Raw genomic sequence first — 15,175 nt, forward strand, 5'->3', positions numbered from 1 at the left:
TTAATGCATTGGTATCAAGAATCAATACTGATTATTTTTTTTCCTGTATTCCTCAGTTTGAGGTTAAAGATGGCACTTGTTAATGCTTTGAAAATTTAAGTAATATTTGGTTGCCAGTGTTAAACCACTTCATCTTGAACTAACAGTTGTCAGAGTTCTCCCCATCTGTTCCTGTATAGCTTTAATTCTCCCAAGTCCCAAGAACTTGTGAACGTTTGCTGCTAGAGTGATATCCTGCCTGCCTAAGCCAATGATTAGGAATAAACTCAGTTATATTTTCTGTTTATCAGATTTTTCCACATTTCAGCTCTTGATGCATTTTGTTCCCCAGAATTATTACCAGATTGCCAATGAGAGCATCAGTTCTTTAATGTGATCATTAAACAAATCTAAAGTTGTAGCACCATAGATATCAGCACAATTTTGGGGACTTCACGTTGTTATTTCTTTTTTTTTTTTTGTATTTTTTAATTTATTTTTTTCTATTAAATGTCGTGTGGGTTTTTTTTTTTCCCCAAACCAAGTTATTTGCAGAGTAAATTGGTTATATTCACAACATTATTGCATATTAATGAAAATGCTAGATATCATATTTTGTTCTCCCAGGCCTAAAGCATCTCTCTGTTCAAACTGTATAACCCTTTCTAAAAGAAATCTTTACATTCATGTTTCAGAGACTTCAGCTAGCAAAAAACCCTAAGACATTAAGTCAAAATCAAAATTGAATACTCTGGTGCTTCATCCAGCAGATTCAAGAGGAGGCCTTATTGAGGCAAGAACAAGCCTTTAAAATGAAGGCAAATGTTGAGAGTCAAAACTTGAAAATTGTAAGTCAGCAAGTTATGATGAGCCCTCATTATTTTAAGTAACCTGTCTTTGGAATATTGCTCTCTTCTGTATTTCGTTCTCACTCTGTTTGTAAATTAGTTCATGCATTAGGCATAACTGAAGCCAATGGGATGAGGTTCAACAAGACCAAATGCCGGGTCCTGCACTTCGGCTACAACAACCCCCAGGCGACGCTACAGGCTTGGGGTGGTGTGGCGGGAGGACAGTGTAGAGGAAATGGACCTGGGGGTATTGATTGATGCTCGGCTGAACATGAGCCGACAGTGTGCCCAGGTGGCCAAGAAGGCCAATGGCCTCCTGGTTTGCATCAGAAACAGTGTTGCCAGCAGGAGCAGAGAGGTGATTGTTCCCCTGTACTCAGCACTAGTGAGGCCGCACCTCGAGTACTGCGTCCAGTTTTGGGCCCCTCACTGCAAGAAAGACATTGAGGCCCTGGAACGTGTTCAAAGGAGGGCAACAAAAGCTGGTGAGGGGTCTGGAACACAGGCCATATGAGGAGAGGCTGAAGGAGCTGGGAATGTTCAGCCTGGAGAAGAGGAGGCTCAGGGGAGACTTCATTGCTCTCTATAACTTCCTGAAGGGAGGTTGTAGTGAGCTGGGGGTCGGCCTCTTCTCTCGTGTCATTAGTGATAGGACCAGAGGGAATGGTTTCAAGCTACAGCAGGGGAGATTCAAGGTGGACATTTGGAAGTATTACTTTTCAGAAAGGGTGGTCAGGCACTGGAATGGACTGCCCAGGGAGGTGGTGGAGTCGCCGACCCTGGGGATGTTCAAGGAAAGACTGGATGTTGTGTTGAGGGACATAGTTTAGTGGGAGCTATTGGTAATAGGTGAACGGTTGGACTGGATGATCTTTTAGGTCTTTTCCAACCTTGGTGATTCTATGATTCTATGATAAATTGTATCAAGCCTTAACGTATGCCTAAGTAAAGCATGGCTGTATTCATTAGCCTTATAGCATGTGGCCTTGACATTTGATTTATATTAGTTCCAGTGTTTCTTATGAATGCTGATAACTATTGGTATCTTATTCCTTGATACCAGTGCTAAATAGGAACCTAGCAAGATCCTAGGAATCTCTAGTGCTAAATACTTTTTTCATGTTATTTCTCAAGTCTTAAATACTCAGTCTGAATCAGATTCTGTTAATAAAGTGAGAAAAGAGCCTAAGTGGAATGTTCTACCTCATTTGCTAAGATTTCAGCTATTAGCTGTAGGACACATCTAGTGCAACTTGATTTTTAACTAGATCCTCCTTGCTATTTGAGATGGCAGTCTTTTAAGCATTGCTAATTTTAGTATCCTCAGGAATGACCTGGAAGGAAAGGTTGTAAGTGTTTGTGAGTAAATCACGGTGATGCTAATTTGGGAGTTGCTGAGAACTTGAGAGAGCAGAGGCGGCTTTGAGGGGGCAAGGAGTGAGCACACTGAATTGGGTTTAGGTAAATAGAAGTAGTGTCATCTTATTGTTCTGTAAAATAAAAGCTGGAAAAGTTGCAAAAGAAAAAAAGCTAGTGAAAGCCTAAAAAGTGCTTAAAGAATCCTGCTGATATAGTGTGTGTGGTACCAAATAGCTGATACCGTTTTGAAAGTTCTTATCTGAGCAGCAAAGTTTAAAAACACTAGACCTAAAAATTCTACAGTTGTATTATATTTTATGACTTTCAGTAAGTGTTACGATTTTCAAAATATTTTTGAAGGTGCTTGGAGAGTGGAAAATGATTAAGACTAGTTCTGCTGCAAGTGCTGAATTACTCTGCAAGCTCCAGAAAATGTTCATTAAAAAAATACCTGATGTTTGAAGAGGAATTCTGTCTCGTAATCTATCAAACTAATTTGCTATTAAGAAGACCAGACTCAAGGCTTTGGTTGTAATTGTAGTTAATGGGAACAAGGAATTTGTTGGCGTGCTTTGGTGCTTTTCTGGTGACCCCTAGAAGATGAGAAAGTGGAATTTTTGAACTCCACATACTAAGCACAAGTTCTGAAGGTTTCATCTTGTGTCAGTAGTGAGCCATAAGGAAGGAGTGCGTGCTGCTGCTGCTCAGAAGCATGAAGAAAGAAGTTGAACAAACATGACGTCTGCAGAAACTGATAGGATATCAGAAAGATAAATGGCTAAAGACGGTTGTTTAGAAGTTACAATGCATATTCAAATTGCAGTGGTATTCCTTTTAACAACATTAATTGAACATTTAGAAGTTCAGTTGTGCTCAGTACTCTAATATTTGAACATTTAAGCAGAGATTTATTACCATGTATGTAAGGAATGATTACAGTAAAATTATGTTACGTTTAAAGTTTGTACACTGTTGCTGTATTGTTTCTGCATGCTTTGTGCAATACTGTTCTTTCTTTTTATAATATACCATTTTTCCTGCCTGAGCAAGCCATGCTACTTGCTGAATGTTGTGATGTTCCATTTCCTTTTGGTCCTTGTTTATAGGATTTGAGGTGGTTAACGGATACCTTAAACTTTATCCCCAGGGTAGTTACAGATTGTTCTGCAGGGGTTTCTAGGAAATATCTTTTGTCTTGGATTTGTCCATTTTTTCATCTAAGACAAGAGTTAAGACATTTCGTCTGAGCAGCAATTGTAAAGCTTTTTAATTTATTTTGCCTTTTTATTTTCCCCTACCTGATTAAGGTACTTCTTGCTATTGTAATGAAGCATGTGTCCTGTGTTTCAGGTTTTACAATCGCTGTAATTCCAGTTGGACCTGGATTGTTGTGCTGAAAGCTCTGACAAAAGACAAACTCTAATTTTGTGTGATGAGATGAAGGAGAGCACAACAATGCGGGTGTTCAAAATTCTGTAATATAGCGTTCAGACTTTATTCGATGTATAAACTTGCTCTTTCTATAGTTGTACTGTGGAGAGGAAACACTGAAGGACTTACTGGCAGACACCAGAATTACAGAAAAGTCCTTGCTAAATCTCGTTAATCTTATGAATATAGCAGGAACTGTGTGCTAATACAGATATGGGGGAAGAGAGGGAGCTGCAGAGAGCAGAAGCTGCTAGTTTGGTATTTCTGACTTAGACTTTGCTTGAGTATTTGAACAGAAAGTGTTCCCTCTCTTGGTAACATAAACGTGAAGTTTTAGTTCCTCTTTCTTTTCCAAGACAGCTTCCAATGAAGTGTTCTGCCACTTCACTCCACAGGCAGTCAGTCTGCTCTTCCCAAATGCTTTACAGGATAATTTAGTTGTGCGTGAGTCATGCGTGCTGGGAAATCTAAGCATCAGAAGCAGTTGCACAGCTGCACAGATTGAGGATTGTGCAATCAAATTAGGAAAAAAAAAAAGGCCCATCACTAAATATTTTTGAAGTGTTGTATTTACGCTTGCATTTCTGAATGAGATGAATAATTAAGATTCAGATTAAATACTAGCTTTCTATAGCACCTGTCATTTATTTTTGAGTTGCTGTTTTCAACTATCCTTGTTTGTTTTTTATATTTGTCCATTTGGTACTCTTGCACAACTTTAAGAGTTGTGGTCTTAGAATAAGTCATTTTTTCATTAAATTTCTGTAGTTACAGGTGAATAATCTCATAGAGTAAGTAAGTATAATATAAAGTATAGATACGTATGTGCTTTGCATTTTATATGAGTTTCCCATTGAAAAAGCTGAGTTCTGGAATTCTTTCTATATCAAGAAACTAAGCTCTGCATTAGTCTGAAATAGTGCACGTATACAAACCTCATTTTGAAATTTAATTTGTTCCATGTTGTCACATGAGATACAGCAACTCATGAGAGAGTGCAAATGTTTGTTTCATCTAATATATGGAGCAGACTTCTCAAATCGGAACTACAACACTGTCTTTTCTGAGCAGAAACTGAAATCTTGTTCCTTCTAATTTTTTTCTCTGGTTGTAATTTAACACATGGTGTAGATCATCATGAGCTGACATTGTTGCCAGAATATGTCTAACCTGGTGATTGACTGCTTCCCGTTCCCTTGTGCCAACATCAGGCACACTGAGCAGCCGTATGGTGAAGCAAATGTGGATGATTTAGCTGAATGAAACAATGTTTGGGTTGCCCTTAGGTTGGTCTGGCTTTAGGCTGTGTTGCCTGTGTGATCAGAGTTACTAATGCTAGCAGTAGAGAGGGAATTTAATACAGTTGTAGAAATGAGTGGCAAAAATAATAATTTGTAAAAAGCTAACATTATCTTCAAAATTTTCACCTTTACAAAGGAATTTGGTAAAGGTGATTAGAAATACTTTCTCTGGATTAGAGATACTTTCTCTATGAAGTCACTTGTATCTATAGCCATGCCCTTATCTTCAGAGCCTATGCATACCCTGTTCCTGCTATCTTATGTATGGTAATTTTCATGTATACACTGATCTGGAGGAGTACTGAGTCTGTCTCTCCTTATTCTAGATGAGTGCCCTATGCAGGAATAAGTCTTTGTCTCTTATAAAAGAACAGACAAGCCAACAACAACAACAAAATCCTTAAACTTTCACAGCATAAGTTCTTAGAGGCCTTCTTGACCATCTTATTGATTTCAGTGAGTTTTAGAATGTAGTAGTGGTAACAGAGCAAGAAATTTTGACCAAGGGTTTTTATTTGGGTGTTTCGTTTTGTTTTTTTTTTATTAGTTGGTCTGATTCTTCACATACAAACTATGAGCATCTTTTGGATTATTTAAAGTATTAAATATTCTTTGGATTAAATTTCTTCGTCCTGGGTAGAATTTTGAAAAGGTTCATTTGTATGCATTTCAATAACTGCTTTAAATTACCTTTCACGCTTCACAATACACACATGCACTGCTACTAGAAGTCTGGCAGGTGCTCACTTGACATGATTAATTGTAGTGCACTGACAAATGCTTTGTGTTTTGTTGAGTAATAATAATTGTAAGATCTCATTTTTTGCATTTAAATGTGGATTTCTATCAAAACAGAGCAGAATTGTTTTATGGAATGGATAGAAGAACCTAATCTACCCTGTCTTGTTTTGAATGTGTAGTAATTACAGCTGTTGAATTTGATAGTGGATGATTTCCAGGACAGTTTTCAAAAAGTATTTTACTTGCTGTATCTAAACATTGTTCCCTGCTGTTTTTTGGGACAGAGAAAGAAGAATGCTTAACTTGTTGACTTGTCTCATTTCTCAGTGTAGTAACAGTGTTTTAATAAGTTTTTTTTCATTGCATTTTTATCAATCTTGAGAAATAAAGTGAAAAGAACTTTTTTGTCTGTCTGGTAACTTTATTCTGTAGAAAATAATTATCTTGTACTAAACAGATAATTTTCTGGAGTAATTAATGATTTTCAGTAGGAATTTCAGTTTTTGAGCATGTACGTGGTATTATTACCTCTTTGAGCTTCTGAAAAAAACACCTGACCTGTCACTTGCATGCATTCTCAGTTGTCTTTAAGAGAATAAAGGAATGAAGGTGGGATTTTCTTCTCTGTAAAATAGACCAAGTTTAGATCCCTCTTGTGAGAACAGCAGAATGACAGGATTTTGTACAGTTTAGAGCACTTTGTTCTCTCTTCAGCTAACATCTGTTTAGAATCTGTTATTGAGCTGACTGTGTAAGCTATTTCTGCCCAAATCTCATTAAAGTATAGATTTTCAGGGGCATGGACGTTTCTAGTTTTGAATTGTAGCATTAACAAGTTAGCTTGCCTTGATTAAAATTCATGCAGTACTGTTTTTAAATACTCTATAAGGAGGTACTAGTTGTGTGTTTCAGATAGGCTTTACTATGAGCAAAGTTGGATTTTAGATGTGAGAAAACATACTCTGAAGACTTAACCCTTGGTTTCCTGTTAAAAACCCAGCAGTCATAGATTTACTTAATAGTTTCCTCCTCCTCAGCTATGCAAATTTTCAAAGGTACATAGAGCCACAGTTTTTAATAAGAACAAAATAATAAAGGTTGTATTTAAAACTGTGAGTGTGATATGTGAGTTCTTTTTAAACACATTACTTTGCAAATCTGCTTTTCTGTGGCCAGAGTCAAAAGGATGCAAACCTCCAGTGAAAGTCCAATAAGAGTGGCAAGAGGCAGGGAGGAACCTTATAAAATAAAAACTGGTGCAAGAGGAATTGAAACCTGTAGCTGCAGCCTCCTCTTGTGCAAACTAGTTTCACAGGATTTACAGGCAGCATTTGTGTCATGCTTGCATTGCTTTGTTATTGAGAGAAGAGAATCTCCCATAAAGAACTGTGAATGCAAAGGAATGTGAAGATATTTTACATGAGAATATGGAAGAATATTGACCTGATGGCCAAGTCGTTAGACACTGCCCTTTGAATTTATTGTATAAATCTGCTTAGGTTTGTATTCTTCCTTGATTATTGCCAGCAGGTTGAGGGATGTCCTTCCTATCTCTAATCAGCATTGCTGAGATCATACCTGGATTGCTGGGTCTAGTTCTGGGCTCTCCAGTGCAAAAGAGATCTGGAACTGTTAAAGAGTCCAGTTAAAGGCTGTGAAGATGATGGGAAGGCATGGAGCAGTTCCTTTCTTGTAAGAAGAGACAGCTGGGACTGTTCTGTCTGGAGAAGCGAAGGGTCGGGGAATTTCTGTAAAGAGTTGAAGGGAGAGTGCAAAAAGAAAAGGGAGCCAGTGGTGCCCAGGGACAAGTCAGTAGGCACAAACAAACATCAGGAAGCACTTCACTGTGAGGGTGACCCAGCACTGCCTGGAGGCTGTGGAGTTTCCTCCTTAGAGATCTTCCAGAACCACGTGGGCTTGGGTGCCCTGCTCTGGGTGTCACTGCTGGAGCAGACACCCAGAGACCCCTTCCAACCTCAGCTATTCTGTGATCCTTTGACAAACTCTGTGTATCTGTATTATAATCAGTTTATTCCAATATCTTTGGTAATGATATGAAAGGATACATAAGCAACACATCAGATTATTTCTAGTTGTGGTTAATTTTAATTCATATCTGAGAAGTTAAAGATAATACAAGTACCTGGGAAGAGATGGAGGGGAGGAAAAGAAGACTGATAAGCACTTGAATGCTAAAGAAGGCCTTCAGGACTTTGCTGTCAAAGACCAGTTGTGTGTGAAGCTTTGCGGCTACTAGCTGAGTTCTTTCTAGCCACTGCAGGGAGCCAAAAGGACAAGCTGCCATCAGAAGGTGTAATCAAGTTCACGCAAGAGCCCAGATCATCAGGCTACTCTGTGATACGAAGTCAAGTCTAAGAACAAGCTGGGAAGTCCGACTGGTGAGTCAGAGCCTGAGCCCAGATTGAGAAATCAGCATTGTGCTCCAGGCCAGCTCTTTGATGCAGAACTCTTCAGAGGGCAGGAAGCTCCGTGCCAGTCTTCATGCTGAAGGTAGCAAAGGGGAAGTAGACTCAGAAGAAAGTGGAAGGATGGTAGATCAGCTGGTTCAGAAGAGATCAATCCAACTGGTGTGGAACAGGGAAATGATGAACAGAGGTGCTTCCTATAACCATTGAGAGATGGGAATCTGATTAGAGAACATGGCTCACCTATCTTAAGCTCTCTTACTCTCTCCAGAAATCCATACTTACTTAAAACTAAACAAAGGAAATTCTTTCTCTTCTTCTCTCTACTCCTTTCTCCAAAAAAGATGAAGAGAAAAATGATTAGACTGAGGAGGGAAACAGGAAAGAAGGAATGAAGTGAAAGTGTGAGTGATAGTGATGCAGTATTCTGGACATGAGACAACAGATGGATCTCTGTTGGCCTGTTATGTTGGGATGTCTCACTAGAGTAAAGTCTGAAAAGTTTGTAATGCAAACTGGCAGACATAATGTTCCTTTGTTCTTGGAAAGTAGTATCAAGATGGTTTATAATTATCTTCAGGGTCTGTTTAATAAATAAGTTCTTGTTGCTATGCTTGTGTTGGGAGTCAGGTACTGGTTTGACTGTTCACTCACAGTGTGACTTTTCTGCTCTTTGGCTTGCTTACTGTGCTCTGTAACTCAAGAGTATCCCGCTGTTCTGTGGCATCTGCTGTTGTGGAAGTACAGACTGTTGTCCTGTGATTTTGATTCTTTAAACAAGATTTCTAAAGCTAATCCTCAGTGATTATAATCACTAGTTTGTTCCCCTGGCAAAATAGGATTATGGCATAGAGATCAGGTTGTATTAAGGATGTTAATCTGATTCAGTTTGCAGACACTGTATTGTTGGACAACTGAATTGTTTCCTATATTTTTTGTAAAATCTTTCCTGTTTGAAATTATTTGTCTTAATAGTGCTTGTCATCTTCCAATAATTGCATCTGAGAACTGTAATCTGTAAAGTGATGAAAACATTACTTATAAAATTAAGATGTATGTAGATACCTCTTTCTTACAGTACGAAGACAATATTGATTCTTTCTCAAAAATATTTAGTAGTGTTACTGTTGAAGTGTCGGAGGAGACATAAAAGCTTTAGTCACTGACTATATACAGAATTGGCTGTTGCCTCATCTGTTTTTCAGTTCCAGTCCTGACAGAATACTTGTCATGAGAAAGACTGTGGTGTAATTTCACAGTTTTCCCAGTCTTTGAACTTGTTTCTAAGATTTAATGCTGTCAGTATGCAGACCAGTCAATGACAAAATCGGACTGAGGTTACTGAAATTCCTTCAGCCTATAACATGGAACATTTTGTCAGATGGTGCAAATTTTTTTGTTGTTACCTGAGGTTGGATTGTGGCTTTTTTCCCTAGGACTTACTCAGAACTGTGTTTTTTTGGCTGTGCACTAATTTGCTATCCAGTAACTGCGTGTCACTCTCAGAATGATAAGTCAGCACAGCACAGAGGCTGCGGTATTGCTAGCTTTCCTGCTTTTGCTACAGATTGAGCAATGTTGGGTATTAATAATTTGTATATCCATGGCAGCAGCTGAGGTTTTTGATTGAGGAACTTAGGTTTTCCTAAAAATAGTAAGTCGCTATTCTTCTTGATTGGACAGAAAAATTTGAAAGCATGCACTGAATGTGTACAAAAGATAGAATAACTAGAAACAACAACAAAAAAATCGATCATATTAAAAATAATTTTCAAAAGCAAGAGCAAAAAAAAACCCCAGCACTCATGATTTATAGAGACAGACTCCTGACCTTTGAACACTTGTGGCTGAAAGAACTGGTGTGTAGGCGTCCAGACCTTTCTGCTTGCTTTCACATGCATGCCATTTCTACTGAGTTAGAGATCTATGTGGTTTTGGTTACAAAAGCTTTTCCACTGTGATTAGCTTTCCTTTTGGTCTGGTTTAAGCTTGCCTATGTTCTTTCATAACATAAACATATTCTTGTCCTCTTCATCTTGAAATCCCATTTTGAAACATTCTTAAAAACTTTGTATTTTCTTGGCTTTGTTTTAGACATTAATGTATATGGTTCTGTGCTTAAGGTCTGTGGTGTTAATGGTGATCAAAAGCAAAGCAAAGCAAAGCAAAAAAAAAAAAAGGCAAAAAAACCCCCCAAACTTCTGCACGCTGCAGAGATGAAGTCTAAAATTTTCCTCTGCTAGGAGCTGGGTGAGAGTTGCCAGAGTTCTTCAACTCCAAGCAGTTTAAAAACATGGGTTTCATGTTGCAGTCTCTGTAACCTAGCATACATGGGACTCCTTGTCACTGTTAATGTTTGCACCTGTCAAACGGAACAAAACAGGAGAGGAGAGGAGGCTGTAAGCACCTAAAAAAGTAGGTCAATGGGGCAGCAGGTTATTTGGCCAGAAAAGAGTGAGTGGCTTCATTGAATCATGCCGTAATTGTTTTTCTCTTTTTGGCAGATTGTTCTACTGTGTTTTAACTTCCCATGTTAATATTTATGTCTGGTTTTTAACTACTTAAGAGTCTCTGCTAGGTGCATGGGAAGAAGACATTTAATTTTTCTAATTGAATACTTTAAAAAGTGCAGAAATAATTTTGAGTAGCATTAATGAATTTGAGAGTAGCATAAGCTTTGCTTTTAGATCACGACCTCCGTTTTAGAATTTAATGTTTTTTATAATAAGATTTGTAGAAAGTTTTGTGAACGCATTGTTCAGTGAATTCATTTTATTTTAAGAACAGAAAGCAAGGCAGAGAGAAATGAGATAAAGGCAGGAGGAAAAAACAATTTCAAGTAACTTAGAAACGTAGGAAGTAGCATGGTGTGAGGGAAAGACTGTAAAAATACATTCCAATGAAAAGTGATAGTATAGAGGAATGAGAAATTGAGGATCATTTAGACTGATTTTCCTAATGCAAATACTGCATTTGTGGGGTTAGTTTGGAATACGTTTTTGGAATGGTTTTTGAGCTGGGTTTTGAAAGAAGAATTTAATGTCTGTCTGAGGCAGCAGCGATAATGCAGCTAGACAACTTTGCTAGTCACCAGCAGCATTCTATACATTCTGCAGTCCTGAGAGTAGCAATTCTGAGGATTTGAAGAAGAGGAGGCATCAGTGAGAAAGACAGTGGAGAGCCAAGAAAGAGTTTTAGCAGAAGAGATGCTTAAATCACGGTGTAGAGAGTTGCTTTGCAGGTAGCAAATGAAAGCAAAGATGTAGGTGGTGTGCTTGATACCACATTTAAAAGTAAAAATGATGTCAAGGTTAAAGATAGACATAAAGTGACAGCAGCTTGAAGCAGAGAAGAAATAGTTTTAGTTCAACAAGGAACAGAGCTTTAAAGCAAGGTGAATTCTGACAGTGAAAGTGGGCAGAATATGGCATTAATAAATCACCTGAATACTTTTTTTATTTAGAAAATAATAATTCTGTAATTCATTGACTTAAAAACTCTCCTTTGTGATTTTTTACAGTTCATAATTTAATGCTTTTCTGTAAAAGAGGATACTCCACATTATTCTTGAGAAGAACCAGCGTTTCATCCCTAAACCATACACTTTAACAAGTCCCGAAGTATAAAAGGTAAAATAAAAGGTATTCTTTTAATTAATAAAATTCCTCTGGCTTTCTGTCATCAACAGTAAAGGCAGTGGCAAAGTAGTGTCTTTTTTGCTGTAGAACACGACTGAATTTGATTTTTAGAAATAGGCTTAGTCCTTCATTTGTGTTGTTTGCTTTAAAGTTGCATGATTTCATTGGATGTATCTCTGCAGTCTTATCCACTGACAGGTATCACTGACAGTGACAGTTTCTCGCTACTTGGATGCAAAGGGTCAGACCTCAAAAAGAGAGAAAAAAATGCACCACATATACATTTTAGATAGTTTTTAAGTTCCTTTTCACAATAATTTAAACAAAAACTTTCAAAATTTATTTTTCTCTTGCCATTTCTGCCTTGTTTTCAAATAATACAGCTTTGTTACTTTATAAACCTTGGTCAACAAATGTAGAGAATTGGGTTTGTAGGAATGGCCAGTACAATTGCTATTTTGAAGTATTTGAGTAGTTTGAGAATGGTTTACTTCAAGTGTCTCTACAGGGTGCTGGACTTTGGAGAATAAATGCAATACAAAGTGGACCTTATTACTTGAAGAAGTGGTTAAGAGGGCTCTTAGGCAAAATTGCATGCACACTCTGTTATGTACCTTGAAGGAGACTGTGCTGCAGCCCAGCTTTCTCATTTATTTTTCCCATTGTGCTCAGTTCTGAAGTTTGGTTTGAACGTAAGCTTTCTTCCTCAGTTTCCCTTTCTGTTAAAATCTGGGATTAGCTCTTCCTGGAACATTTTGTTGACTGTTTGGATCGTGAAGTAGCAGCTGCCATATTTCTTGTGGTATTACCACTGTTCTGCTGGATTTGGCACTTTCAGAAACAAATAAATCCTTCCTTCTCAGAAATTGTGAGTTATTGAAGTGACTAAAACGAGCTCCTTTGAAATAGATGTAATTCCTGTTTAATATTAAGTTTATAGCATTTTAAAAACACCTGAAAATCTGCAACTGTAGCTCTTCTATAAAACTTTTTGTTTCACACAGTTTTCCTTAATCTCTTACATTCCAGTCCTGCTGCTCCATAAGCAGCTTTTGACTACTGACTTTTTTATGTCAAAGAGAGAGATTTTACTGCATTGTTTTATCTTTGGCATTCAATCTTTCTGTACACCTGTGTAGTTCTGTAATGTTTGGGTACCAGCAAGTAGATATTTGTTGAAATAAATACTTTCTTTAATTTTAAATCCCCAAATTTGGAGCCAGGAAAAGGCTTATGTTGGCTTTGTCCAAATTTATTGATTATGACATTTAATGAAGCAATGCTCTTTTAAACTCTGTCATGTAAAATAAAATATTAAAGTCCAGATTATAATGGTAATGGAGACTAGATTAGAGAAGATGGCAGTACAGAGCAGGAGACAGAGAGGAGATTAAAAGCAGTTTAAAGAACAAATAAAAACAAGTATGCTTTAGAGAAGTATGTGGTTATTCCTCCTGAGTTGCATTTTGATTTTTTTTTCTTTTCCTACAGGCAAACGTACAAATGTCTACCACAAGACTAAAGTGTGCTATGTTATGTTTTTTACCATAAGCACCCATAAAATGAGCTCCATTGCAGACAGGTATGTTTATAGAAACTGTGAGTTTTGAGGGAATTACTGTTAAATATTTTCTTTACTGATTTTATTCTTACAGTTAATATAGAGGCAATGATAATTTATGCAAAAAAAAAAATAAGAGGGGTGAGGTTTTGGCTACTTTTGGCCAGTATTTTGGTTGTCTTCAAATGTATTGTGTTGTAATAATTGGAAATAGTTTATTTTATTGCTTGAGATGAATCTTAAAATGTATGACTTTTTTTCAGACATGGAACAGCATCTGTGCAAGTTGAGTTGATTTTTAATGTTTACTTGATAATATATATATATATTTTTTAAAAGTACTTCACTGTTTGATTAAGGAAAACAAATACACTTAAATGATTAGTGGTGCTACATATGACAGTAAAGTGACCTGGTAACCTATTTCAAGGGAAAAGTAATAGCTGGGGCATGATTTCTACTTGATTCCTTGCCCTAGACTTTCTTAGCAGCTTGGGTAAACATCTGTCCCTAATATACTGATTATTACCATTTTTGAGATTTCAGGAAATGAGACTTGCATAAAATTTACAGAAAGTTAAGCCCATTCTGAATAAAACCCAGTAAATATAAAGGATAAATGTTTTAAAATACTTACATGACTTTTTATTTTTTTAGTGAAGTTTTGCTGAATCTCGCTGAAACTTCAGCATTTTGAATATGTGAATTTTTTCTGAAAGTTTCATGTTAATGTAGTGACAGAAGATAATTACTTCCTAACATCACTGCTTATCATCATATATGATTACTTGATGATTTATCGCTGTAAATCAGAGGGATGAAGTAAGCTTTTTGAATGGACAGTTACATGCCTCAAGGGAAGGAAACAGGAGGTTAAAAAATTAAGATTGGACATTCAGTAGCCAGTGGGCAGACAACACTAAATAAACTGAATGCAGACAGAAGAAATGAGAGAAATAAAATATGAGTCAATTATAGAGCAGTCTGGAAAACAGAAGAAGAATTTCAACTTGACTTTTAGAAGGAAATCAAATGAAGTATTGTCTAAAGTATACTGAGGCTTCTTAAAACTAAAATGTTTTCATTTTGATATCTTAAAAACTCTTTAGCAATGCATGCACAATTTTCAAGTTGAGTAAAAATTGTGATACTTGTTTAGGAACCAAATATAATGAATAATTAGTGTTACTGTTTAGAGTTAATTATATATGCATAAAATTATTTGCATGGATGAAGAATAGCGTGTTTCTGAGCCCTCTTCCATTACTGATGTATTTAAGGCAAAACAAGTGCTTTCTTACTGTAAGTATTTCCAGTATTGTAATAGATGCTGTGAAGAAGTCGAAGCAACAAATTTCTCCTGTAATGTTTTCAAAAGGATAAGGTAAATTCATTGGTTAATTAAGAAGATGGAAAAACAGAATTCTTAATTAATTAAAATAATTCTTAATTAAATGTTAGTGTAAAGTTTTGAGTTCGCATTAGAAATATCCTAAAACTAGTTTCGGCTGTGTCAGAATTGTAAGTCTTTATGCTGTCTGTTTAGTAAACAGTCTACAAAAAGTTAGAGCAGACTTGTCTTTGGTTTATTGATGGTGGTCCTTGTGAGATGTTACAGTGATAAAACAGTGCTTCAGTTTCTTGATTTAAGGGAAATGATGTATAACGACCTCTCTCTTTTGTGTGTTTTTTTTTCTTTCCCTCGTTATTTTTGGTTCTTTCAGAAATGATGGAAGCATTTTTGATGGTCTGGTGGAAGAAGATGACAAAGATAAAGCAAAAAGGTAATTTTTCAGTTCACCTAATTCTAAGAATATCCTATGCTTGTACCCTTGGACCAAGATTTCTCAGTGGAATAAAAAACATGAGTCTTTTGTAAGTAACCACA

The 15,175-nt window shown here is 36.8% G+C and overlaps 1 protein-coding gene across 4 annotated transcripts in view; it reads left to right on the forward strand.

Moving 5' to 3' along the window:
- Positions 1 to 539: 539 nt before the first annotated feature.
- The window catches only part of CLOCK (clock circadian regulator), a 35,498-nt gene continuing 20,862 nt past the window's right edge, over positions 540 to 15,175 (forward strand). For 2 of the 4 annotated variants that reach the window (XM_019614828.2, XM_010710112.3), the window contains exons 1-4: positions 8,043 to 8,061; positions 11,609 to 11,717; positions 13,218 to 13,308; positions 15,012 to 15,071. In XM_019614828.2, coding sequence (XP_019470373.1) covers positions 13,262 to 13,308; positions 15,012 to 15,071 — 107 coding nt within the window. In that variant the 5' untranslated portion in view covers positions 8,043 to 8,061; positions 11,609 to 11,717; positions 13,218 to 13,261. Of the gene's footprint in view, positions 828 to 8,042; positions 8,062 to 11,608; positions 11,730 to 13,217; positions 13,309 to 15,011; positions 15,072 to 15,175 lie in introns of those variants that run through there. The other 2 variants (XM_010710110.3, XM_010710111.3) reach the window with 2 other exon arrangements.

The sequence above is a fragment of the Meleagris gallopavo genome, chromosome 4 (assembly GCF_000146605.3).
Source record: "Meleagris gallopavo isolate NT-WF06-2002-E0010 breed Aviagen turkey brand Nicholas breeding stock chromosome 4, Turkey_5.1, whole genome shotgun sequence".
Lineage (NCBI taxonomy): Eukaryota > Metazoa > Chordata > Aves > Galliformes > Phasianidae > Meleagris > Meleagris gallopavo.